Source organism: Microtus oregoni, unplaced genomic scaffold (assembly GCF_018167655.1).
Source record: "Microtus oregoni isolate MIOR12 unplaced genomic scaffold, Mior012 000026F_ref0000081, whole genome shotgun sequence".
NCBI classification, from domain to species: Eukaryota; Metazoa; Chordata; class Mammalia; order Rodentia; family Cricetidae; genus Microtus; species Microtus oregoni.
In genome coordinates, this window is record NW_024543085.1 from 20,191,369 (window position 1) to 20,218,425 (window position 27,057).

Here is a 27,057-nt window from a genome sequence, read left to right on the forward strand (position 1 = left end):
TCTGGCTCAGAGGAAAGTGCTCAGTCCTTGGGCTGGTAGCACATGATTCAATTGTTTTGTTTTTTTTCTGTGCTGTTAAATCCATCAAGAGCAGCAGATGAGATCCATCAAGGCAGCACAAGCCTTCTGCTTTTACCAATCCCAGTGGTCCCCAGTCCCAGAGCAACAGAAATGGCTTGGCCAGCTTCTGGCATTTTCATACTTGTTCTGAAAGATCTCACAAACACACATGCACGCACGCACGCACACACACCCTAATATCCAAACATGTAAAACTTGAGCTAAAAGTGAGATTTCCTAACCTGCGAAGGGTGTCAACTGGTAAGGAATCATATAATAACCATGAAAAACAGCCCCAGGTAGGAAACAAAGGAAGATGGAGATTACGGGAGCATCTGGGGAGAATCCGTGAAGACTGGCTCTCAAGAAGTCCTGAGAACTTCAGAAGGAAAGGTCAGTTACAGCGGTGAGTCTGAAAACACAGTGCTTTGGATTTTCCTGGCAGAACCGCCATGAAAGAGCCCAGTGTGTCTGCGGAGCGGAGCATAAGCATTCCCCGCATTCCTGGGCCTTCTGCTGACCCCAGTGCCCTCCTACCCGCCTCAGCGCAGGATCCAAGTGCTTCAGCTGCTGTTTCCCAGCTGGACGAGCAGCTTCTAGGCAGATGCAGTCCTGAAGCTGAGGAGAAGGCGTCCCAAGGAAAGCATCCGCGGTGTGGTTAACCCACGGTGTGGTTAAAGCTTTCTTTGTCACACCACGGAAGAGCAAATCTGCCCCAACACCCTGGGTTCTAACTCAGGTTGCCCCGGAATCAATAAAGGAGCTTCTCCTCCACCACAAGCAAAACTTCGTTTATTGGAACTTCAGTTGATGAGGATACAGTCTGTTTCCTGTCTCCTAAAGAGGGACTTCACACACATCTCTGCTGTACGAGGTGAAAAGCTTGATGGAAGGAATTCAGCTATTTCTTTCTCAGTTTTGAATTTCTTTTTCTTCCAATTTATATGTTTAGCTTGACAGTTTTAATACTGCTAGTTCATCTTTCATTTGCACACATTACAATTACTTTTATGTGTTTGAGTCAGATAAACATAGGATCAGCTATATGTGACCAACCATCCAGAATCCATTCCACACTTGAATCTCTCAGTGTGTCTGTCTTTCCTTTTGATACATTTTAAAATGCCAGATAGTAACAAAAATGTGAGAAACAGCTTGGAGCTACCATAATCATAACCATCACTTGTTAGCTGTATGAATATAAAGATATTTTTTTAATTCTCAGAACTCATTTTCTCTTTTGTCAAATGGAATAAATCACATTTATTCATCAAAGGTTATCTCACACAGTGTTAGAATAGAGATTAATAGAGGGAGATCATATTATGTTATACTGCCTGGCACACTGGCTCTAAAATCCATTTTGTAAACTATTAAGTGTTATACAATTGTAAGATGTTATTATAAATAGCCCTAATAATTTTAAATTTGACTCACACTCTCTGCCACAAGTTGGCATTGCTGGGAGACTTGCTTGTCTGCCAAGTCTGAGAGAGCAGGCTTGATAGGGGAATCTTCAGTTCTCATCTGATCCCTGGGGCATGTGTTTGCCCTCTGTCCAGAGCTTGGCCGTTCCCTGACCTCCCCTGGGAGTCTTTCCCTGGGCTTCTGAAAAGCTCCAACAAGCAGCCCGAGCAGAGTCGGAAGCTTAATTTCCTCAGGAACTACTGCACGGCTTCAGCCTCATCACAAACTATCTGTAAGAGATGTGGAAACTTCACGACCTTCCCTACACATGGGAAACATGTTAGGGAGGGATTAGGGAAAATTTAATAATAATTATAAAGCAGGCAAAAATCCTTGACGTTTGTAGAATAAGAGTTTTCCATTTCCCCGTGCTTAGAAACAACAATATAACATGATTTTTGTGTCTCCAAGGCAACTTAGGGACAATTAAAACAAAATAAAAAGTTATGTCTGGCCTGGTGGCTCAGAGGTTAAGAGCACTGGCTACTCTTCCAGGGGTCCTGAGTTCAATTCCCAGCAACTACATGGTGGTTCAGAACCATCTGTAATGAGATCTGGTGTCCTCCTTTGGCATGCAGGCAGAACACTGTATATATAGTAAATAAATAAATCTTAAAATAAGAACAACAACAAACAAAAGAATCAGCTAATCCGAACTTGTGGAAGATAACTGACTCCTGACTGAGTACAGGTGACAGTAGATGGCTTGGGCAGTATATAGGGTCACTGGCAGTGGGACCAGGATCTAACTCTAATGCATGAACTGACTTTGTAGGGCCCAGTCTCCATGGTAGAGATACCTTGCTTAGAGCGGGTGGGAGGTGGGGAAAGGGAGTTGGAGGAGGGACTGGGAGAAGAGGAGGAAGGGGAAACTGGGGAACTGCAAAACATAATGTTTTTTTTTTTATAAAAATGAATCATCTTAGAATAGAACAAACAACAAAACAAAACAAAAACCTTTGAATCACCCCAGATCCAGTGATTATCATGATTTCTGCCATTTTTAAAAGCTGCAGTTTCAATTTCATGGCTAAACATTCCTGTCCCGCTGCTTTGTGATACTTTGTTTTTGAAATACTCCCTGAACTCTTAATAACTGTCCTAGGCCTTGAAGACAGCCAGTGGAATGGACAGGACTCCTGCCTTTGGAAAAGCGCTCTCCCTACTTAAAACAAGCAATCTATGAGCAAGCAGTCTGTGAACTACATTTGTGGGAACCAGAGCTCCTCCGTTCTGGGGTCTCAGGGTCTGAGTGCAGCTCAGGAGGCACACGAAGGCTTTGCGGGCAGGCAGGGAGGGAGGAAGCATGATGGGTAATGGGCCGAGCAGCTCAGAGTAGTTCAAATTCACTTCAGCATGGCTCAAGTGGGGGTTCTGGAAGGGGATCCGCAAAAAGCAGGAAGTGGGGGCAGAAACCTTGGCTAAAGGTTCAGTCTGAAGGACAATGGAAGGCGTTAGGGAGTTTTAGACAGGGAATGACCCGGTGGCGTCTGTGTTCCTAAAAGGTTACTCTGGCTGTGCTGTGGAAGATGTGGGGGAGGAAGGAGGGCAAGAGGAGAAAACATAAGAGGAACTCCAGTCCATTGCTAACGAGAAAGTGCAAGCAGCGCAGAGGCACAGGGGATCAGCCCGAAATAAAGCAGGAATTCGGAGGCGCTGAGAGCAGAGAAAGCGAGACCTACGCCTACACACCACCTCACTATGAGAGAAGTGATACAAACACTAAAGCCCTACCCAGTGGGGGCTGAGGATGTGGGAGCCTCCGCTGGGGTGAAGAAACTGCAGAGAAAAAGCAAGAAGCTGATCTTAGGCAGTTTGAGACACTTGGAGACTATCTAGGTATTTTCATGGACCGTCATTCAGCCCAAAGATCTTAGCTGGGTAAGATAACACATTGGTGTCCATCCTGGACTTTTGGGATCCCTTACACTTACTGAAATTAAATACCATATGCCAAATCTCATACAGATGGAGTCTATTTTACTGTTAAGGAAAGGGTCCATAGAAATGAGTTTTGTTTTTTTTTTTTCGAGACAGGGTTTCTCCGTAGCTTTTGGTTCCTGTCCTGGAACTAGCTCTTATAGACCAGGCTGGCCTCGAACTCACAGAGATCCGCCTGCCTCTGCCTCCCGAGTGCTGGGATTAAAGGCGTGCGCCACCACTGCCCAGCAGAAATGAGTTTTAGTTAGCAAATAGATATTGTATGCCATATAACATAAATATTAAATATTATTTAAAATTAAATTCACATAATGCGTATCTTGTGCGGTCTTTTGTAGCTTCAGATAGATAAGAATGCCTGTGACAGATATTTGTCTTGAAATATGAACAGTTCTAGAAGTTACCAAGTACTCCCTGAAATTTGATCCTAAAGTAGAAAGACAAGCAATGATACAGTCTCTTCACACCCCAAAGTATCAGCCACCAGTAGGACAGAAACCATCACCAAAATAGTCTCTAACAAGTGGGGTTTTCCTCTATGTAGTGTTAGGCAGGTTGTTCTATACACACAGCTGTTGGGAGAACTACCTTTGCATGAGGAATGCACACGGAAAAGCAAAAAATGAACATAGAAAGAGCGTTTGGAAAGAGGAGGGGACTGGTGGTCAGGAGAGGCAAAAGAGGGCCAAAGCATACTACGTACATATATGAAAATGTCATCATGAGAACTAGAAAGATGGCTCAGTGCTTAAGAGCACTAATGACTCTTGGGAAGGACCCAGGTTCAGTTCCCAGTACATGGTAGCTCACAAACATTAAAAAAAAAAAAAGTAAAGAAAGAAAATGTCACAATGAACTCCATCATGTGTGTAATATCTTCAAATAAAACTCAGAAAGTAAAGAAGCAAAGCAATAAGCAGAATACTGGCCCTCTGGAAAGACTGGTACCACTGACTTCTGGCTGTACTGATGGCCTCTGTCTCCCCGTCTCCTGGAGTCCCTCTGTGTATCACGACACTTGCCTATACAATAGCCTTTTGGGCAACATGACGTGATAGATATACAGGGTAATGTTGGACAGAAGCACACAGTGCTAGGTGATAATAAAGACCTCGTTAGCTTGACCTTCAGAACTCGCGTCCAATGTTCAACGTTTGTGAGCCCTCAGCGCGAGTAGGGCGCAGTGCTGAGAGCTATGGGAGCGTGTGGTGGGCGCTACCTTCCTAAGCCACCAGGGAACTTTCTGCTGGGCTGCACCTCTGCCCCCACTCTCTGTCAAACAGTGTCCACTCTTGTTCTCTTCCCACCCCAGTGCCTTTCTGACTTGGCCCACATCTTCTTCTGTGCAGGGCTCTGGCTCCTCCCCGGCGCCTGGCTGGGCTGCTCTCCACTGCTGTAGCCAGCTGCCTACTCTCTTCTCCCTCAAGTTTCAACTCCTTGAGGGCAGAAACTGAATCGGTTTCTATTTTCCTGTCTGCAGTCCTAGCTTGCAGCACAGCCGTATCCCACAGCAAGTAGAGAGTGACTGTGTACACAAGCAGCCAGGGACACTTTCAGAGAGAAACTAGAAGGGGGGGAAAAACTTGAAAGAGAAAACTCAGTTTTTCCTTAACGAGTACATGACATTATTATGAGACATTATATATCTTAGTGAATCAGAGAATCAAGCACAATGAAAAATTGTCACCAAGGCAGTGATCTTTTTAAAATAAGGCATACTAATCTTGAAAAGGCTTTGTGGTCTTATACTATCATTGTCTCTAAATACAATGAACAAAAATACCAAGTAAAAATTCCAAAATAGAGTTCCAGGCCAGCCTGGTCTACAAGAGCTAGTTCCAGGACAGGAACCAAAAGCTACGGAGAAACCCTGTCTCGAAAAAAAAAAAAAATCCAAAATAGAAAATGCTGATTCTTAGAACACATGTACAACTGGATTTTTTTTTCTTGATGTAAAAATAAGTTCCAAGAAAATTTACATTATTCATCATATGTTAGTCAAAGCCAGGAATAGGTGGCAGTGTTTAGTTACACGGCAGAATTTTAACAAATGGATTTAAAGTTTGTAGAAATACTTCTAAGTAGATATTATGAAGTCTGATGGACTGTGAGTTATGTTGTTAGCATCACATGAACTGACAGTAAATATAATAAGATGTTCTTCAGAGGAAGATATTGTCAAGAGACAAGTTTTGTTCGATGATGTTGCCACATGGTAAGACATTTTGATGCTGGCTCTTTGGTGTCACTTTCAGAGTCGTTCATGGTGCACTCAAGACTTGACAGAAGAAACTTGTGGAAGGCTATATTTATTCTGGATCATTAAAATGAGCAAACTAAAAATATAAGGAGTGGTTTTCTAAGCCTTTTCAGTACAATATAAACAGGAGTTTTCTATAGACCTAAGCCATTTATTTGTCAAGGGACATTTTTATTGATGATGTTCAAATATAACACCGATGGAAATGACAGAGGATTAAGCATTTCAAAGGTCCTCTCAGATCCGAGTCTATTATCCTAAGAAGATCAGTGCAATTATTTTATGGTCTCACATCATGTAGGTTATAATATGCATGCATAGAACCCTTTTCCAGATCTGTGTTCAAACACCATCGCATTATAGAAACCTCTTGAAATGTCCTCCCCAAACTTACTTCCTGTATCCTGTTTGATCATCTCTGTAGTCCTTCTGTTTGCTGTGCTTTGTTGTCTATGTTTGTGAATTCTAACATATGGTGTATATTCAGTAATTTTCAAGACAACAATGAGCTACATCTATCAGAAACTTAAAGGAAAAAAGTAAAACACAGTTCTCCTAATTTTACATAATTATTTACTCCTAAATCTTTGCACTGACCAATGTGCCATGGGTCTGATAATGAATAATTAGTAATGAATTTTGCTAAATTTATATTCATTTCATTGTTTTAAAAGCAGTTTTAGCATATTTGTGATTAATTTTATGTAAAATGTCACTGTTATCACTGTTAAGCTGAATAATTCATTTCATTCACCAGATTTATATATCTATAATAGCTTGGTGGCACTGCCAAACTCAAATCCATCTTTTGATTAAAAAAAAAAAGCACCATGTGTTCCACAAAAATAAGAAACAAGGCCAATAACTGTTAATTACCTTCCCTGACCATCATTCAGCATGGTACCGAATCACAAATATTCTGTATCTTCAAAACACAAAAGTAATTTTAAGAAGTTAATTAATCATTTATAGTTTCACTATTCTCTATCTGAAATGTGTCCTCTGATTCTGAAGGCAGAACACTATGAGTTAAAATAAAACATATTTAACTGACTCATTCATGCAAGAGTGGGGTTAGAGAACTCACACTCTTTGACTTCAGTTGCACGACCAAGCTCCAGAAAGTGAGATTCTGCAGTGGCAGAGAGACAGACACATATCAACAGGCCAGAACCGCCCATCAGTGTCCTTACATCAACGTCAGTTTCTTTCCCACAGACGTGCCAAACAATATACTAGAGGAGTCTTCTCGACAAATAGTATTAGGATGAGTAGGTATCTGTCTATGTGTCTGACTATTTGTCTGTCTGTCATCTATATCTATCCATCCATCTATCAAATCTATCTATCTGTCATCTCTATCTATCTATCTATCTATCTATCTATCCATCCATCCATCAAATCTATCTGTCTGTTCATGTGTCCGTCATCTATATCTATCTATCTATCTATCTATCTATCTATCTATCTATCTATCTATCTGTCTGTCTGTCTGTCATCTATGTCTGTCTGTCTATCTATCTATCTATCTATCCATCCATCCATCAAATCTATCTGTCTGTCCATGTGTCCGTCATCTATATCTATCTATCTGTCTGTCTGTCTGTCTATCTCTTTGTCAGTCATCTATATCTATCAATGTATATATACATCCATATATATGAATGTCTTATGTTCTACACACAAAAAGTTTTAGTCAAAATGGGTTATAAACCTAAATCTAAAAAGCAATCTGCACTTTCGAGCAAAACACAGGAATAAATCTTTGCATAGTGGGATTAGAAATGATGTTTTAACTATAAACACCAAGAAACAGCTGATAGAATAAAAGTTGATAAAGTGGACCTCATTTTCCAAAAACATTACTCTTCTAACACTAAAAAGGAAACCAAAGGATGAGAGGAAATATATACAAATCACTTGTCTCATTAAATATTTGTTTCTCAAATATATAAACAGCTCACAGCTTAGTAAAAAGACGACTGAATACATAAATAAGCACAAAACTTGAGTATGTCATCAAGGGCAATGAGCACACGAAAGTACATTCAACATCATTAGTAACTAGAAAGCTGAAGACTACCATTTTGTCCTCCCTGAAATGGCTGTGACCAGGAAAAGAAACAAGAACAGGCATTGAGCGGGAACTGGAGCCTTCCCCATGGTTGGGTATTCATGGGTGAGCAATAAATGGTTTGAAATACCACTAAAAGTGAGTTTACCCTACAACCTAACGTTTCTTCTGCAGAGGAATAAAAACAGTATGAATAGTCAAAGGCTTTCAGGAAAGTGTCGTCAGCAACATTCTTCACAGGCCCCGCCTAGAAACAGCGCAAATAGTCACAGCAGCTCGGCTGAATGAATAAATATGATAGGCGGTGCATGTGTTGGCATATGCATGTTTCTATGCACACTTATCACTACAGTTTTATACATCTGTATTCTCAAATTAGCAAGAAATTCTACAAACTCCATAGATAATATAGCACTGTCTCAAGAATGAATGCATATGTATAATGAAAAATTAATGTCTTTCTAGTTTTCGGCTCAGATACCATCTGGGTTGAAATTCTAGACCTTTCTACTTCTTAGCTTTGTTTTCCTAAACTAGTTATTCAATCTCTCAGGGGTCTACGCTTTTCAGATACGGACAATGATAATAATTCCTCATATGATTGTGGGATTAAATGCTACAAAATATACAAAGTGTTGAGCATTGGTTTGTCACAGTGTAAGTGTTTAATAAATTGGAACAGTCCAGTTTCTACTCACATAGGAAGGAGAAGGCAGCCATTTGGTGACGTGGAGAAGATTCCTTCTGTCCTTCCAGCTGTCAGCCTTAAAGTGTTTCACTTACTCTCTCCGTCTCAAATTGCCAAAATCTGTAAATGAGGGTCAAACTGTAATTCTAAAGTATATACAACTAAGGGACCGTATGACAGGGTTTCACATACCACAAAGCACGCTAATTTATAAATTCCTGTATTATCATAGCTTCTGTCTTCATCATACCACCCGGTTCATATTGAAAGAATCCGTTCATGGCCCAGTGTCTGTGAGAAGACATTTTCAAAACAAAGTTTACCCTCCAACAGTTGAGCACAGAGGCGGGAGGATCATGTCAACTCCTATCTGAAACACTCTGCCTGTCCTCACCAGCTATCAGGCTCAGCTAAATATGGCTCTGGCCACTGTGTGAATAATCCCTGCTGGTTCTGAGACCTCCATCCACCACTGATGTGACATTCTTTGTGTTCAAATGTCTAGCTGACGTCTGATGCTTAAAACAGCCCATGCTTTCAGCCTCTCCACATTGTCAGAGCCCTGCATCACCTCTCTTAAAAGGCTCCTGAGGCCACTCCTCACGCCAGCTGCCGACCAGCCTGACACTTGCCTCCCCGGTCAGCCTCTGCTTGCCTTGGATGCCTGGTTCTTTAAGCTTTTGGGGTGTCTGACGAGGTTGGGACCATGTCTACATTTGGCTACAGAAGGGGACTTAGTAAATATGAATCCATCGATGAGGATGAACTTCTGGCCTCCCTCTCAGCTGAGGAGCTTAAGGAGCTTGAGAGGGAGCTGGAGGACATTGAACCAGACCGAACTCTTCCTGTGGGGATGAGGCAAAAGAGTCTGACGGAGAAAACCCCCACAGGGAACTTCAGCAGGGAGGCGCTGATGGCTTATTGGGAAAAGGAGTCCCAGAAACTTCTGGAGAAGGAACGGCTTGGGGAGTGTGGAAAGGTAGGCTTTGAAGACTGTACCCTGGCTGTGCCCATCCTCTTTACCCTACCCCCACTCCAAAGCCAGACACCCCGGTTTTCTGAGAACACAGCTTCCCAGTGTTCATCACTTAAATTTTCTTATAGCCCAATTGTGTCCATTACTGCACTATTTTCCAGGCCAAAACGGTCTTGGTGAGAGTAGTTTTACTGATTAAAATGGGAACCTGGAAAGGAAACTGTTTCAGAGAGTATTGGTCTGAATGATTCATCAAATACTCCGAGGCGCTGATGTCGCGTAGCATGTTTCTGGTACGAGTTCAAAGCTATGGGACGAGCATGGAAATAAGAGTCAAGAATCCTCTTTGCTCCTCCTGTTTGTCTTTAAGTCGCTAGAGTTTGTACAGACAATTGTTCCTTCAAGGATTCTCTTTCCATGTGTCCACTGAGAGCATTCATTTTTTGTTTCTTTTGTGAATAAGATTCTCCCCCTCCCCATTGAGATTCCAACAAGTTCTAGTGCTTTCCCCAAAGAGAAGACATGCTTTTAGCATAGAATCTAAATGACAAAACTCACCAAGGATGCGGGTTAAGCCTGCGCCCACAGATGCATCTATGACAATCTTCCTCCTTGAAGGGGATTCAGAGACTAAGAAACACACTTATGTTGGAGAGCTCAGGTCCAGGGAGCCCATGTGTGCTGCCCAGGCAAGAGTCATTTTGAATTTCCCAATGAGTCATCACTGTAAGGAAGTTCAAAAGACTAACCTCTGGGAAAGTCATTATAGTGGCAGAATGCTATTATAGGAAAGAAACTTTGAGTTCATGGAAGAAAAAGAAAACAGACTACAAACAACTATTTAAAAGCCTGTGCATGCCACTGAAATCATTTATAACGAAAATAAACTGGCTCATGGTGGCCAGCTTGCCGCAGTACTAACGTGGGAACTCTGGTGATCTTGGCGATAGCTGTGTGGACATTTGTAGCAAGATATGTGTGAGCTTAGCCTGTGTCAGTCATCGTCGGAAGGGCCACTGGGACCAAGCCAGGATCTTCCAAGGCCACTGTGGCTGCAGACACGAGAAACCAGAGGGAGAGACAAGGAGAGAACACTTATGACCAGTGACAATCTGGGCTAGTCAGTTCTTCCATGACCGTCCTTTAAAAGTTGGATTTGATTGGTTTCCTTATTTGTTTTTGGTTTGTTTGTTTGTTTGTTTGGAATGCAAATAAGAGTCAACAGTCTGATGAAATAGAATGACATCTTAACTATTTTTGCTAAAAAAAAATTTTCTCCAAGCGGAGAATGCAACTATCCCTAAGAAGCCAGAACACAGAGGCACCTACAACAATAACAGGACAAAGGCATTTTAATGTCATTAATGTTATGACAGCAGAGAGAACCGAAGGGCAAAGCCTCCTGTCAGCTGTTGTTGACACCCACCTCATGCTGCCAAAGGTTTTGCTGATCCTGCCAATGGCTTATCGGTCCAATTAGAGAGGCTGTCTTTTTTTTTTACGAGCTTTGATTCCCTTCTCAGCTGGTTCACTTTTCTCCCACTTCACAGGCCCAGCCAGCTGTCTCTGTAGTCACAAGGGTGCTGAGCAGAAGTGGGCTGACTGACAGAGGGAAATAATCCAGTCCCCCCAGGAGGGAAAACATCCAAGCAGCTGAGGGGAGAGGGGAGCAGATGCTTGTCTCAAAGATGATGGCACAAAAGAGGTTCCATGAGAAGGAGCCGGGATCTGAAGGAGATGGGGGTAGTGAGGCCACTGACTTTGTGAAGTTTAGGAACAGTCTGTGTAGCACCTGTTGAGTGACAGCCTTTTTTCTACTCATCTAGGTTGACATAAATGTGTCCTACCTCAGGCCTAGGCACCCTAGACATGCAATGGTTTAGTTCTCTTCCCTTGAGTAGTTGCCGGGGCTAAGGCACAAGGGCCAATGGTTTTTCTCACCTTATCTCATCTCATCTTACCTTTCTGCATTTGAGAGCCAGGACCAGGAAAAGTTGAGGAACTTACGTGAGGGTAGCAGCTTGTCAGTCAAGTTGGGATTGAAACTAGAGACTCTTGGCATGAAGGTAGTTTTTCAGATATGTCGGTGCTGGCCCAGCAGGAGGAACATGGTCTGGTCCTTCAAAAGGGACACATTCTAAGCCTCTTTAGGCTATGCAGATGGGAAACTATCAGGGTAGGCCCAACTAGCTGGGGTCTAGCAACCCCATCTGCAATTTAGGACACATACTAACCATAGGACTATAAGAATCACGCAATTTCTTGAGACCCAGAAAGGCCAGATGATTTGTCTAAAGTCAACCAGCTCTTGACATGGAGAACCAGGACCAGAGCTGAAAGCCAAGCCTCTTGCTTCCCTACAGCCATGATGGTGTTGTAGAGATAACCGGAAGAGGCTGGCTGTCTCCTGGTTGTTGTTCTGTTTACTCTCCATGTTCACCAGCATCTGCATTCCGTCCGCTCAGTCCTTCCCACCTCATCTCCCACCTTTCCCTATGTCTACCTTTCTACCCCATTCCCCAAAGGATCAGTCCTAACTCCAAAGCAGCAGATGTAGGAAACCAGTGAGCACTTCTTCTCTCGAGTGTAGGACTAATTCATAAAGGAGCAAGGATCGCCCTGTGGGCCTTCCGACCTTTCCCATTCCCCTTGCTACAGTCTTTTCTCCCACATGTTCCCCTCTCTGGGTGATCAGCAATCTCGGACTGCCCTGGACTGCTTTAGAAAATTTCTGTCTCTTGGTAAACCCCCAGGCTTGGGCAAATAGCCAGGACACTTGGTCACCTTATGCCTCCTGACCTTATCAGTATTTCTTCTAGGTATAGTCCTATGAGATGTTGTTAACCAGTGTCAACTGAGATCATGCAGTAAATGAAAGTTTACTGAGCCTCTCTAACACGCTAGGCACTGTGCTAGGTGAGAAAGCAACATGGGCCTACACCCATTTCAAACAGTCTATGGAGAAACTGGCAAACAAGCAGTTAAAGTGTGGGCTGTAGCTTATTGGGAGAAGTGTCAATGCAGACATCCCAGGCACTAATTCAGGAAGGGTTAAAAGGTGGCCTCCTAGAAGAGACATCGACAGACATTACATAACAGCTCACGTTGCTAGAGAACTGGCATGTTTTTCAGCTATATTTCAAAGGGGAAGGGCGTTTGTAGAGAGAGGCTAAAGATCTCAAAGTTGTTTTTATTTGCATTTCCCTGATCGCTAAGGAGGTTGAACATGACCTTAAGTGTCTTTCGGCCATTCGAACTTCTTCTGTTGAGAATTCTCTGTTCAGTTCAGTACCCCATTTTTTTAATTGGGTTAATTAGAATTTTAATGTCTAGTTTCTTGAGTTCTTTAAAGATCTTTAAGTACCAAAGGAGATGAAATTTCGTGGTCGTATGAAAGGCAGCCTACTCCGGATTTTGAGACAGTCCAAAAACACGAGGATGCAGCACACACCCATAGACAACTGAAGGAGACCCCACTTTCGAGAACTTATACAAAGCAAAGTGACTTCAGGTGGAGTGTCAGAACTCTAACTGGTCCATTGCCTGCTTTGCATGGTGTTCAGTATCATTGAGTTGTGACTCCTGTCCTTCCATCCCTTTGACAAACAAATAGACAGACACACACACAGACAGACAGACAGACACCCTCTCCCTTCTTCTCCTAATATATCAAGTAAACTGAGACTGAACAGGTCATCCCAGGCCATCACTTGGTGCCTGTCACTCTAAACAAGTGTAGCTAACTGGAAGCTACTTTGTGACAACTGGGCAGACAAACCTGGAGACCAACAGTGTTTTCCAAAGCTTCATCCTCATGCACATGCCACAGACAGCAGCACCCAAAGTGCTTCCAGTGTAGAGAATGGAAGAGGCTGTGGGGGAAGGAAGGGCCATGGGGCTTCGAACCAGACAAGGAGAAAGACTCACAAGAGAGTAAAACAGACACTCTCGGCATTTCCAAGGCTTTTTCTAATAAAAGAAAACAGGACAAAGAGAAAGCAGATTTTGGGGAGTCTGCAGAGGGACTTGTGAACAGAAGTGACAAAGCTAGAATCAAATCCTGTTTACCTGAAATCCTTTTAAAAGGGACGAATGCTAATTATGTTTAAAGCGTTGACTGGGCAAAGACCCGCTTTGAACTTTGCTGCGGCTGTCTGCTCCTGCGCACTGCTGGGTGGGATCTAGGGAACCTCGCCTTCTGCAACTTGTCATGCTTTACCATGGCATCCACCAGAGGTTTTGTTTACTGCTTGTTTTCCCAGAGAGCAGCTTCTGGTCTGCCCTGATCAGCGACTCTGGAAGAGTGTGGCATTTCCACCTGTTTGTGCTGGGTGCCATCACACAACAGATAAATGCTAGAGCTGCAAACCACATCTGCTTTCTCTACATGGAGACTAACAGGACAGAGGGCACTAGGCTTGGTCACATCTGTAATTGACTGAACATTCAGGGAATAAACACTCTTGCTTGGCTTTTGCTCCCAGCCCTGGGCCCTCTCTTTGAGGCAGAGTATCACTAAATTACCTAAGCTGACCTTGAACTCTCTCTATGGTAGACAAGCCTTGAACTCACTACCCTCTTGCTTCAACCTCTTAATTAGCTAAGATTACAGGTGTGTGCCAACAGGCCTGGTGAAATTTGAGCATCAAGGGCAGGGAATTCATTGCCATATTGTTTATTTTTGTTGTACTTGTTTGGTAAGAAATAGGAAAGGACAGCATAATCCAGAGAGATTTGCAAAACTGGAACAAAATGAGTTGTGAAGTCAACTAAAATTTTCATATTTTCTTATTTTATTTATGATGGCACATGTACAGGTCGAAAGACCAGGGGATTGAAGTCCATTGGGCTTATGCTGCAAGTACATTTATCTGTTGCAATATCTTGCTATGCCTAAAATGTTGAAAAATTTATCCAGCATTTTCCGAAGTTAAAGCTCTGACTTCTGTATTCAAACTAGGAAAATGATCACATATTCTTATTCACTAAAAGCCCGCTCTTTTGTAGAAGATAAATATTTACAGAGAAGCGGTTAGTGGTTATGCAACCAAACATTGACCTTGCCTACGTGAACTAGAGAGGTGAGAAACAAGGGCTTGCTAACCCTGCTCCCCAGGACCTTTGAGATACTTATGTTACTTTTGTAAACTCATAAATGTGCTTGCAGGGAAACCTTAATGGTGTCAATACACTCCTTAGGTTGCAGAGGAAGACAAGGAAGAGAGTGAGGAAGAACTAATCTTCACAGAAAGCAACAGCGAAATCTCTGAGGAGGTGTGTACAGAAGAGGAGGAGGGGCAGGAGGAGTCTCAGGAGGAAGAGGAAGAGGAGGAAGAGGACAGTGAAGAAGAGGACAGTGAGGAAGAGGAAGCTACACCTGAAGCCACAAAACACATTAATGGAACTGTAAACTACAGTAGCACTAATTCAGATAACTCCAAGCCAAAGACATTTAAAAGTCAAATAGAAAATATAAATTTAACCAATAGCAACAGTGGAAGGACACAGAGGAACACAGAGTCACCCACCGCCATTCACCCTTGTGGAAATCCCACCGTTATTGAGGACGCCCTGGAAAAGATTAAAAACAATGACCCTGACACAACAGAAGTCAATCTGAACAATATCGAGAACATCACCACACAGACCCTGTCCCGCTTTGCAGAAGCGCTCAAGGAGAACACAGTCGTGAAGACGCTCAGTCTGGCCAACACGCATGCGGATGACGCCGCCGCGATTGCCATCGCAGACATGCTCAAGAAGAATGAGCACATCACCAGTGTCAACGTGGAGTCCAACTTCATCACAGGCAAGGGGATCCTGGCCATCATGAGAGCCCTGCAGCACAACACGGTGCTCACCGAGCTGCGCTTCCACAACCAGAGGCACATCATGGGCTCCCAGGTAGAGATGGAGATTGTCAAGCTGCTCAAGGAGAACACCACGCTGCTGAGGCTGGGCTACCATTTTGAGCTCCCAGGACCAAGAATGAGTATGACGAGTATTTTAACAAGGAATATGGATAAGCAGAGGCAAAAGCGCATGCAGGAGCAGAAACAGCAAGAGGGGTACGACGGAGGAGCCGCTCTTAGGACCAAAGTCTGGCAAAGAGGGACGCCAGGCTCTTCTCCGTACGCCTCTCCAAGGCAGTCTCCCTGGTCATCTCCCAAAGTCTCCAAGAAAGTCCACACTGGGAGAAGCAGACCTCCATCTCCGGTAGCCCCTCCTCCTCCTCCTCCCCCTCTTCCTCCCCACCTGTTGCCTCCTCCACCTCCTCCCCCTCCTCCTCCACTCCCAGAGAAAAAACTCATCACCCGAAATATTGCAGAAGTGATTAAACAACAGGAAAATGCCCAGCGGGCCCTACAAAATGGACAGCGGAAGAAAAAAGGGAAGAAGGTTAAGAAGCAGCCAAACAACATCCTGAAGGAAATAAAGAATTCTCTGAGGTCAGTGCAAGAGAAGAAAATGGAAGACAGCTCCCGACCGTCTACCCCACAGAGATCAGCTCATGAGAACCTCATGGAAGCCATCCGGGGAAGCAGCATAAGACAGCTCCGGAGGGTAAGTCACCCCAGAACTAACCCTAAGGTGAAATTGATTCAATGAATCAGTCTCCACGGATGGATGCTATCAAAGCCACCTCTCCAAATTCTTATGAATCTTTTAATATTTGTGCATGTGAGAGCAAGCACGCCAAGTGTCAGTGGGCATTAGGGGTGGGTACATTGGGTGAGAGAAGGAACACATTTCCATTCGTGCCAACTTATCTCAGCCGGGATCATTTTGACACTCCAACATATAAACATTCAATTTCCCTAATTAAAAAAAAAGAAGTATTATCAGCATCCTGAAAAGATTAATCACTTCTCAGAATTTCCACCCCAAAACTGCAAAGGATTTACTAGCAAATTTATAAATGTGGGTAATCACCACTCGGCAATCATAATCTACATTCCAATTCCCCTCAGGGTAAAGTGCTAAAGGTAGACCCTACAGGTGGTGGTGGTGACAACGACGGTGATTTACTTGAACACTCAAGTTCCTTGATTGAAAGGCCACGTCCTGTCTTTGTAGGTGGAAGTTCCTGAGGCTCTGAGATAAACCCGTCTGTAGAAGAGGACCCGGAACTGTGTAGTGGTGTGACCCGAGGTGCCTTGCAAGCTGCTTCCAAAGTGCCTTCTTTAATCTGAAATGTTCCCGACTTCAACAATAGTGTCACTGTGGAATTCCAAAGGGAATTTTAAGAAGCAACCAGCACGTTTCTTCTGTAAATATGAAAATAAACTTTTTTTTTAATGTCGTAAGATTTATGCGGGCAGAGGCCAGCAAGATTTCTTTGCAGCTCTGGTGTCTCAGTGACTGAGTGCAAATCACTTAAAGAAATGTGCTATTATTTTTGTAACCCCAATAACCTTAGATTAATTTTTTTCTTTTTTTAAAAAAGAGAAACCATTATTTTTCTGAGTTAATACATCTGCTGGCTATGTATGTAATATTGCTAAATATTAAAATCATTACGTTCTCACACCAAAAGGGTTCATGCTCTTAGCATTTGCTTTCTTTCTTCATGCCCAAGAAATTCTAGATCCTCTTTCCAGAAGATAAACCTCAAGAACTTCCAATGAAGATGATCATGTAACTCTCAGGATTATTTCTTTCACTCATCCCATCTCTTAGAAAGAATAACTGGAACCAAAGAAGATTCCAGAGGCTGTACGTTTAGTCAGTGCCTGAGATTCACATTAGCAGGCGGTAGATGAGGGTCATTCTCTGAACTGTTATTTTGTGCATATTTCACGGCATGAAGAGGTGCTCTCTCTATCAGACAGGTGAGAAATGGAGGAGCAGCGGCTAATGTGAAGCTGAGCATCACTGGCTGCAAAGCCTAGGCTGTTATGCACTGCTGCTCACTGCTCTTACCCAGATGCTAGCCTCCCAATGGCCTTCATTCCCAGGCACCCAGTGTAAACTGCTGTTCCCTGTGAGCGTGTCTTCACTATTTTCACTCTTTCCACTAGTGTGCAAAATCATGTCTTACGTAAGGTTGAAGGTGTGTGTATGCTTCTGTTCCTGTGCATGTTAACTCAGAACAGAAACTCAGACCTTCATTTTTCCTGACCTTTGCTTGCAAAGACAGGTTCTGGTACACCTAGGGTGTTGTGCTTTTCTGTCGCTTTAAGAGACAAGCCACACCCATTCCCCTCCCCATCCGCTGATCTTAGGCCTGAGCTCGCTCTCTTTTCCATCTTCCTCTCGGAGAGGCAGCTTTGCTTCTGCCTCTCTCCCCACTTCTCTCTTTCCCCCTTCTCTGTCTCTTTCTCCTCTTCTCTCTCTCTCTCTCTCTCTCATTCTCTCTCTCTCTCTCTCTCTCTCTCTCTCTCTCTCTCCCTGTCCTCCTCTTCACCCTTCCTCCTCCATAATTCCCTGAATAAACATTCAACCTCACCCTGCATGTCGTGTCTATCCATGTTTCTGTCTTCTGCCCGCCCGCCATGTGTCTCCCCGCCTGGGACCAGCCATTGCTTGGGGACCAGCAGCCGTCTCTGCCTGGGGCCCACTGTCTGCCGCCACATGGCCCACCGCCACCGCTCGGGCTGCCGCTCTGGGACTGGCTGCTCCCAGGGCCCGCTGCCTGCCACCACATGGCCCGCCGCCACATTTAGGACCTACAGCATTTCTGCTGCCTACTGCCACGGGGATCTTGGAGCATTTTTAAAAAAAGAACAACATAGGGTAAGGAGAGAGAGGGAAGAGACAGAGGAGGAAAGGGTCCTGATAAATAACATCATTAGTAAGACCACACAGAACTTCCCAAAGGAGGCCAGCTGATAGCATTTGTGTTACCAGGAAGTGCTTAGCTATGGAAGCTAAGTCTTCTCCCCAGAATCCTGGAACTAACTGACACGTTTCCACATTGCACTGCAAAAGCCTGCCTTACTGGATCTCTGTGAACCTTAGGAGAATGCAGGACTTATGAGAAGTGGGATGTAGAGACATGGGCCCTCACAAAACAGCATATTACAAGATTCAGAATAAAGACAAGTATGAGGTAGTTAGGCATCCAGTGAGCACGTTAATTCTTAACGAAAAGCACTGTAGAGCATGTTCTATCAGGGTCCAGTGCTGCAAATAGGCAGGGCATTTTGACAGCCGTCAACTCACCAGCCTGAGAACTGACAAAAGCTGGAGTCAAAGCCTATTAGTTCATCTCCTATAAAAAGCATTCAGCTCCCTGAGGGAAAGACTGCCGCAGACCAGATGAAGTGTTTAGGTGGTGATTTATACGTGCACATTGCTCTCTGAAAATACACCTCATCCTGATTCGAAACGGGGCCAAAAACACTGAGGCTCACTCTGCTTCCCAGGCAGTGCTCCCCGGCCACAGGTGCTGAATGTGAGCAAGATCCTATGTCAGCAAGATCCTGACTTACCACCTGCCCTGAGATACTTACTACCGAGGAGTGAGAGGAGGCAGTAGGGACACCTTCCATGTCTACGCTGAGATGACTCAAAGACTGGAGCAAACCAGTATGTTCTTGTAAAGATTTCCTAAGAACTTCCTTTCTTGAATAAGTTTTTTCAGGTATGAGAAGTGTGTGTGTGTGTGTAAAGGTAAGACCATCTTTTCCTTCTATGAGGGTCTTAAGGCAGACTTTCATTTCCATTAATCACCAGATAACATGATATAAAGGCAAAGGATTGTTCTGAAACTTAGAACAGTAGCACCAAGATCAACACACTCGATTTCCACGAGTATTTTCCAAGTGCTTACTACATAGCCGGACATTCTTCCAAACACCGAGTTAGGAACCAAGGAACTAGAACCTGGTCCTGATGTAATCTAGTGTCAGGAGGCGCTAACAACATTCCTCATAGACTGTGCACTTATGTACCCAACGGTTCCAAGCATGAGCTATTCTGCTCTGTGCTGGTGATATCACGAAATCAGAAACCCCCTCCACATCAAAACTGTGGAAATGCCAAGGACATCAACCCTTTCAGGAGCCTCAAGCACACTTCTTTACTTGAACTTGTTCAAAAGCAGGCATCGGATGGCTTTTGTTGGTGAGCCACATTTTAGCACAGACCCTTACCTAAGACAGACACAGACAGAAGGGCAGCCTCTCAGATAGGACGACAATATGGATTTTTAAATACAAATGTGACCAGACATAAAACACTCACACACACGCGCGCGCACACACACACACACACACAATGAAAAACCAAAACCAAAAGCTCCCACAAAGGTTCAATGATGTGGGATGTTATTTCACTTTGACGATGGTACACACAGTGGCCTGAACTCAAGATTTAATGTTATTCTGGAAAACAACAACTTGATAAAAAGTTAAGTGTTTAAATAGGTTTTCCCAACTTAAACGTTTAAGGCCACAGGGAATGGTTCAGTCAGGAATGTGATTTGGAACTCAGAGCCTGCGTAAAAAGCCTGCTGTGGGCATCCCAGCACTGAGAGTCAAGGACAGGTCCTGGAGGCTCGCTGGCCGGCCATACCAGCTGAACCAGTGAGCCCCAGTTTGCTTCCAGGAAGACATTCACAAACAGGCAGGAAATCCAGAGCGAAACCCACCCGTTTGGGTTGTTCCAGAGCTTTTGTAGTAGCTTGGTCCCTCACGGTGGAGGTTAGAAAGGTGTACTTTCTTTAGAAGGAACACGGCATAGCAACATCTTGGCACTGTGACTGAGCTGAAAACAGGCGAGCTGTGTTCAATTCACATATTCAAAGTTGTTATGTGGTTGAAAAGGATCACAGCTGAAATATGAGGACGTAGGACTTGTCCCAAAGTCCCAAACAGGAAAAAGCCTGTTGACAGGGTCCCATCCCTCCTCTCCCGACTCCCCTCCTCCACCATCCCCGGGTTAAGTTTTCAAGAGAGTGCAGCTAGGGAGCAGCCAGGTGGGCAATTCTCTGCGCATGCTTCAGGGCCCTTTTCTGGGAGCACCCTGCTTCCATGTGTAGTCCAGAGCAATGGTCAGTAGGTTCTCCGTTAGAGCTGCGAGAGGCAAGGGCTTTCAATCGGAAAATGAAAGTCTTGTTCTCTAAAGTCCTCCTGAGGTAGGTAACCATAATCTTTAAAGCCTTATGTTTTGAAGTCACTAAATAAATTTGTATCTAGGACTGAGACTTTTGACACTGGCTCTTCTGCACTGATTTTTAGAAGTAGCTTGTTCCCAACTGAAACACTAATTCGCTGGCGTATAATTACCCCAAGTTAAATGTTTGTTAACAACAGAACATTCTGGAATCATATATTTAAGTTTTAAAAATTAGGCACCCAATTGAAAAGCATTCCAATCCACTCTCATCAGAGTGAGCAGTTACTGGCATGAGTACTAACTTTCTCTTCCTGAATGAAACCTGATGCTCCATTACTCACTGTTACATAAACAGCAACACATTTCTAGAGTTACTTTAGGTTACAAGTGTACAGGTTGTCATCTGTAAGTTTATATAAAAAAAAATAATCCTCATCCAAGACAAGGCTTGGAGTGCTATTACTCAAGATTAAAAACCAATAAAATAATAATAATGCAATAAAAAATAACAAGACCAGAAGATTCAACTAGTTGCCCAAAATTGTCCATGACTTAGATGGAGAGTTGGAAAATAAATTATGCTAAAAGAGAAAAATGAGAGGAAAACACATCTGTTTATACCTATTTGTGGATATCTTCCTAGAAGTTGCTTTAGCCTTCTACAGCTTTTGTTTTTTTCAATACACCACAGTTGGGAGGTGTTACGACTCGAGAGACAGCGGACAACAGAAAACCAATCAGGACAATCCAGGCGCAAATATTTCTTTTCTGGTGACTCTTTCCAGACACTCAGAACACTAGACTGTAATCTTATTTGTCAGAATTTGGGATGGATTAAAGTCATTTTCCTACAGAGGGTGTGCCTATGTCCCTAGTAAAAACTGCTTTAAAGAAATATGACAAAAAAAATAAAAAACCGAAGCAAAATCAAGTCATTTTACTTTCATTGATTAAAACAAAGAGATGAAACCAAAGCAAACCTCTGTGTAAAAAGTGGACTTTAGTTTCTAAAATATATGGAACGGGTAAAGACATTCATGATATATATTGTCAGGGTTTATTTTAAATTCACAAGAAAAATTCTGAGGTAATTCTAAATAAATGTTTTAAAATAATTTTTATGGTTTATTTAACTTTATTTTATGTGCATTGGAGTGAAGGTGTCAAATCCCCAACAACTGGATCTTCAAACAGTTGTGAGCTGCTATATGGGTGCTAGGAATTGAACTCGGGTCCTCTAGAAGAGCAGTCAGTGCTCTTAACCACTGAGCCATCTCTCCACCCCCCCCAATAAATTCTTATGTAATTCTTACATAATTATTAGGTATTTGGGATTACTCAAACATGACAGTTATTTAATCTAATATTTCAAATGGAAAAATCTTTTAATTGCAATAGAGAGAATGGGGGTAAGGGATGATTAAAGTATTTAAAAATAATTCAAAAGTAAACATTCAGTGGGTGATGGTGGCACACTTTAATCTCAGCACTTGAGAGGCAGACAGATCTCTGTGGGTTCAAGGCCAGCCTGGTCTACAGAGATGAAGCAACATTTTAATTTCTTACTCAGATCATTTACTGGTAGCTAGTATCATCTGTGTGAAGGTCCCACGGCAATCACGACCCAGCTTTGCACTGACTAGCTGCTTAGCTTTGAACATATTATTTAACTTCTGCGAGGTTCATTTACTATGGCTGAAAACAGTACCTCAAGGATGCTAAGAGAATAGTTTACACAAAGAACTATCTTTGTTAACGTGAAACTAACATATCAATCTATATCTAATATTTAGTGTCAATCACCTGGTTCTTTGTTTTTTTGTTTCTTTAGTCTCTGTGGCTTTGGAGCCTGTTCTGGAACTCACTCTGTAGACCAGGCTGACTTCGAATTCAGAGACCCACCTGCCTTTGCCTCCCAAGTGCTGGGATTAAAGGCGGGTGCCACCACCACCAGGCTCAGCCATCTGGTTCTAACTTCACTAATGAATATCTTTTTGTTATTCTCTCTTAACTGATCATAAGCACACCTCCAAACCTGTAATTTGCTACATTACTAAAACCTGCTAAAGAGCCAGAAGCAATTAAGAGAAAAAAATGTTCCTCTGTAGGCTGGGCATGGTGGCGCCACATTTGGGAGGTAGAGCCAGGACGATCTCTGTGAGTTCGAGGGCAGCCTTGTTTACATACTGAGTTCCAGGGACAGCCAGAGCTAAGTAGAAAGATCCAGTCTCTCTAAATAAGTAAGTAAATTAATAAATAAAATGTCCTCTGTGGGATTATAGATGGTCACATGAATTTGAGCTATTACCATGATCTTATAGGAGCAGCAATTCTCAACCTTTGAGTCACAGCCCCTTAGGGGTCAAACAACCCTTCCACAGGGGTGCACATCAGATATCCTACACAGCACATAAGATATCACATTAGGATTCATGAGCACTGGAAAATTAGTTATGAAGTAGCATTGAAATAATTTTATGCCACCAAAACATGAGGAACTGTATTAAAGGTTCAAAGCATTAGAAAGGTTGGGAGAGAATCATTGCCTTAGAGGTTAGTTCATGGAAAGATTTTATTCTGTTTACTTTCAATTTGTAGTAACAGTATCATTTTCATTTGTTGGTTTCTCCCCCCCCCCCCCCCCCGCCCCAGACAGGGTTTCTCTTTGTAGCTTTGGAACCTGTCATAAAACTCACGCTGTAGACCAGGTTGGCCTCAATCTCTCTGAGATTCACCTGCCTCTGCCTCCTGTGTGCTGGGATTAAAGGTGTGCGACACCACCGTCTGGCTAACAGTATCATTTTTAATAGGTTCCTTTATTGTAGGCCATTGGGATACTAAAACATGTGTTCAAGCACATTTTCCTTTGGTTTAGAAAATACTTCAGGCACTGGGAACTTATAAAGACAGGAATATGATATAGAATGCTTCCTCATGTCTCCATTTCTCCCCCTACTTTTCACTAGTTCACCATGTTATAAAGGGAGAAAGGGTAAAATGGAATAGGAAGGATTTGATGGTGTAATGAGTGGGAGGGTAGTGTAGAGAGGGAAATAGGGAAGGATAACTTAACCACAAGAGGCCTTTTGAGGAAGCCATAAGGACACCTACTACTGGAGAACCTTCCATATATATATATATATATATATATATATATATATATATATGTATGTATGTATGTAAAAGTAACTTAAATGGAGGTTATAAAGTGAGGGAGAGTACCCTAAGTAGACACCATATGCTGCCCCAACCAAAAGCCAACTACCAATGGGTTATCTTTTTGAGTTGTTGGCTAATGGGATCCCATAGATCTCCAAACATGACATGCTACTGCCAACACTACTGAAAACCCTCCAGAGCTTGATGGTAAGACCCTATTGCTGAAGACATGTACAGGAAGGGAATAGGGAAATCTAGCTGGCACTCAACTAGCTGAAACTGTCATCCCTACTCACTACAGTGTTTACAGTACTGGAATGTGCTGTGCAGGCTATGGGAAAAAAGCAATCATCAGTCTCACCTAGCTATGAATGCTGTGAATTACAAAAATGATCAATCTCAAAAATGTGCTTACTAGCACAATAATGGCATAGATGTTATGGGAATAAACAACCACTTTTTGAATGTATTTAAGGCCTGCTCCCTGAGACTGAACCCATACATGGATACTGTCAATGAGGCCAAGAACCTATTAGATACGTCATGGGCCCCAGGGGAAAATCCATTTACTATTATTCCACTAAGTAGACAAAAGATCATCCATTGCTCAACCCTCTTCAGACAAGCTGCTTTTTGTAGCAGATAGCAATAAAGAAACTTTCAATTGGTCAACATGTAGAGAATGAGACAGAATACGCAGCCCTAAATGGGAGGTCTACCCCTATCCCACAGTAGAAAATGGGGCAAAGTGAGAGGAGGTAGATGAGTTCAAGGAAAACTGTTTTCTAGATGCAAGAGGCAGATACACACATGAACTCACAGATTTTGGTAGTGTTCACAAGATCTACAAAAGCACATCACTACAACAGTCTGACGCCTAGCCAAGCAGCTGTTGACATTTTATTGCTGCTGGAAGAGGGAAAGCTGGTTTTCAATGGAATGGCATCTGGTACACTGATCAACCCCACTGTTTACTTAGGGTTTCTATTGCTGCAAGACCACTATGACACCATGACCAAAGGCAACCTGAGGAGGAAAGTGTTTACTTCCCCTCACAAATGACACTCCATCACTGATGGAGGTCAGAGCATGAAGTAATAAGGGTGACTGCGGCTGCATTCCCAGCACCCCGGCTGCCTGCTCAGCTAGCTTATGCCCCGAAATAACAACACACAAACTATATTCATTTAAACACTGCCTGGCCCATTCTCTTCTAGGCTAATTCTCACATATTAATTTAGCCCATTTATAATCATCTGTGTGTAGCACCCCAAGGTGCGCTTACCAGGGAGATTCTAGCCTAGTCCATCCTGGGTCGGAGCTTCATCCCGGGAGCGGGGGCATGGCGTCTCTCTCTGAGGCGTCTGCTCCCGAGAGAGCTGTGGAGTCTCTGAGCTCACTTCCTCTTCCTCCCAGCATTTTGTTCTGTTTACTCCTCCCACCTATCCTCTAACCAATAAAATGGGCCAGGGCAGTGCCTTTATTAGCCAATGACCTTCCTCCATCATTTCCCCTTTTTCGGTTTAAACAAAAAAAAAAAAGGATTTAACATAGCAAAATTACATATAACAAAACAGTTATCAAGTAAAAGTTACAATAATCTTTATCATAACTAAGGAAAACTATAACTATAACTAACTATTCTTAACTCCATCAAAGACTCCAGAAAGATATAATATTACCTAAGTAAACAAGAACTAAGAAACTTTTAAAACTCTAGAAATGACAGAGACATCTCGCTGCCTGGACAGTCACCCAAAGTTCCTCTGTACCATTGGGGCATCCATCTTCAGCCTTCAGGCCCATGGTATCCAGCAGACATTTCCATAAAGCAGGAAAATTCAAAGTCAGTTCAGTCACTATCTGTTGTGTCCTGCAGAATGTCTCGCAGACTCTTTCATGAATCAGGAACCCCGAAAGATCATCTCACCTTAGGCAAGTTCAGTAGTCCTCTCTCTGCGGGTTCTCTGTTTCCAGTTTATGCAATAGTCCAGGCAAGAGCAGTTTCTTGCCCAAATGGCTATCAAACCCCATAAGGTGCCTCTTCGATGCCCATCTTCCTCTTGAAGTAGATTGGTGCTGCCAGGAGCAGAGTGTCTCATTGTCATGAAAAGTCCTCAGTTATTAAAACATTAAATGTCCTATTCTGTAATCTTTGAAAGACATGAAGAATGTCTATCTAAAATATATCTCTATATATCTAGAAAATCTAACTAACATGACTACAATGATTATCCATTAACAACCTATATTTCTTAATTATACATTACATATTTAAATGAACTACACAATCACAATACCTTAATCAAAATCAGAAACACTTATACATATAACAAAATTGACCTTAAATCTCTATCACTAAAGCAAAATCTATACTAATGCAAATTATTCATATCTATATCATATCCCCCTTAAAATGTAAAAGAACATTTATAAACCATATTTGGGAACATGGGCGTAGTTTTTTCTCTCCAAACTGCTTCCTGCTGAATGGGGGCGTCGTTAATTAGGTCTTTCATGGTATAACCTGTGTGCTAGTTTCATCTCAGTTGGCAGTTGAGCGAAGCAATTTTTTGAAGGCGTGCACAGGAACCATTCAGGAGGACGTGGTCCATCATACCAAATCGGAATAGAAGAAATGAACAGCGTCTCATCCTCTGTGAAAACAAAATAAGAAACTCTTTTCCAAAGTATCATATCCTTAGATACAAATTCAAAATATCTATGTTGGATTAGTTCAGCAGCATTTATAAACAAATATCTTTTAGCAGCTGTTGCTCCTTCCTCAGCATTCAAATAATTCAAAGAGAGCATAATAGCATACAGTGTCAAAATTCTCTGTGTATTTTCCATCTTTGTTCGTTTTATTTTAACCTCTATTTTATTTTTACTTTTAACTCTTTGCTTTTTGAGACAGGTTCTCTGTATCTTTGACCTGAAGTAACTCTGTAGACCAGGTTGTCTTTGAACTCTCAGAGATCCGCCTGTCTCTGCCTCCCAGGCATTTGGGATTAAAGGTGTACACTACTACACCTTGAACTCACAGAGATCTGTTTGTCTCTGACTTCTAGGCAGTGGGATTAAAGGCGTGTGCTACCACACACAACAACTCTCTTCCTTTTTTTTTTGTTACTATAAGAACTTTAAATTTTAGTCTGCATATATTTTTAACACACTTCAAACCATTCAGAAATTTTCTCTGTCTTTGAATCTCTCTTTACTGTATATCTCTCTTTTTCTGACCACCACACGAGTCTTTAATTTACCAAGCAATATCAGTAGGATTAAAGGTGTGGCTTTGCCAGCTAGATCCAGTCCATTCCTTAGCTTTCCAGCCTCATGGCTGAGGTACTGGCTGTAGCCAGCAAGCG

The 27,057-nt window shown here is 42.8% G+C and overlaps 1 protein-coding gene across 1 annotated transcript; it reads left to right on the forward strand.

Annotated features, from left to right (window-relative positions):
* The first annotated feature begins 9,053 nt into the window (after nucleotides 1-9,053).
* Nucleotides 9,054-16,996, forward strand: Lmod2 (leiomodin 2). Its single transcript, XM_041675505.1, has 3 exons — nucleotides 9,054-9,469; nucleotides 14,666-16,030; nucleotides 16,544-16,996. The coding sequence occupies exons 1-3, from the start codon at nucleotides 9,197-9,199 to the stop codon at nucleotides 16,568-16,570; spliced, it is 1,665 nt and encodes a 554-aa protein (XP_041531439.1). The 5' UTR covers nucleotides 9,054-9,196; the 3' UTR covers nucleotides 16,571-16,996.
* Nucleotides 16,997-27,057: the final 10,061 nt, after the last annotated feature.

What these genes read in the sequence shown, in the direction of transcription:
- Lmod2 (XM_041675505.1), top strand. Translation starts at nt 9,197, where the DNA reads ATGTCTACATTTGGCTACAGAAGGGGACTTAGTAAATATGAATCCATC. An exon ending in GGCTTGGGGAGTGTGGAAAG is followed by an intron (nt 9,470 to 14,665) that starts GTAGGCTTTGAA and finishes TACACTCCTTAG; the next exon opens with GTTGCAGAGGAAGACAAGGA. An exon ending in GCATAAGACAGCTCCGGAGG is followed by an intron (nt 16,031 to 16,543) that starts GTAAGTCACCCC and finishes CTGTCTTTGTAG; the next exon opens with GTGGAAGTTCCTGAGGCTCT.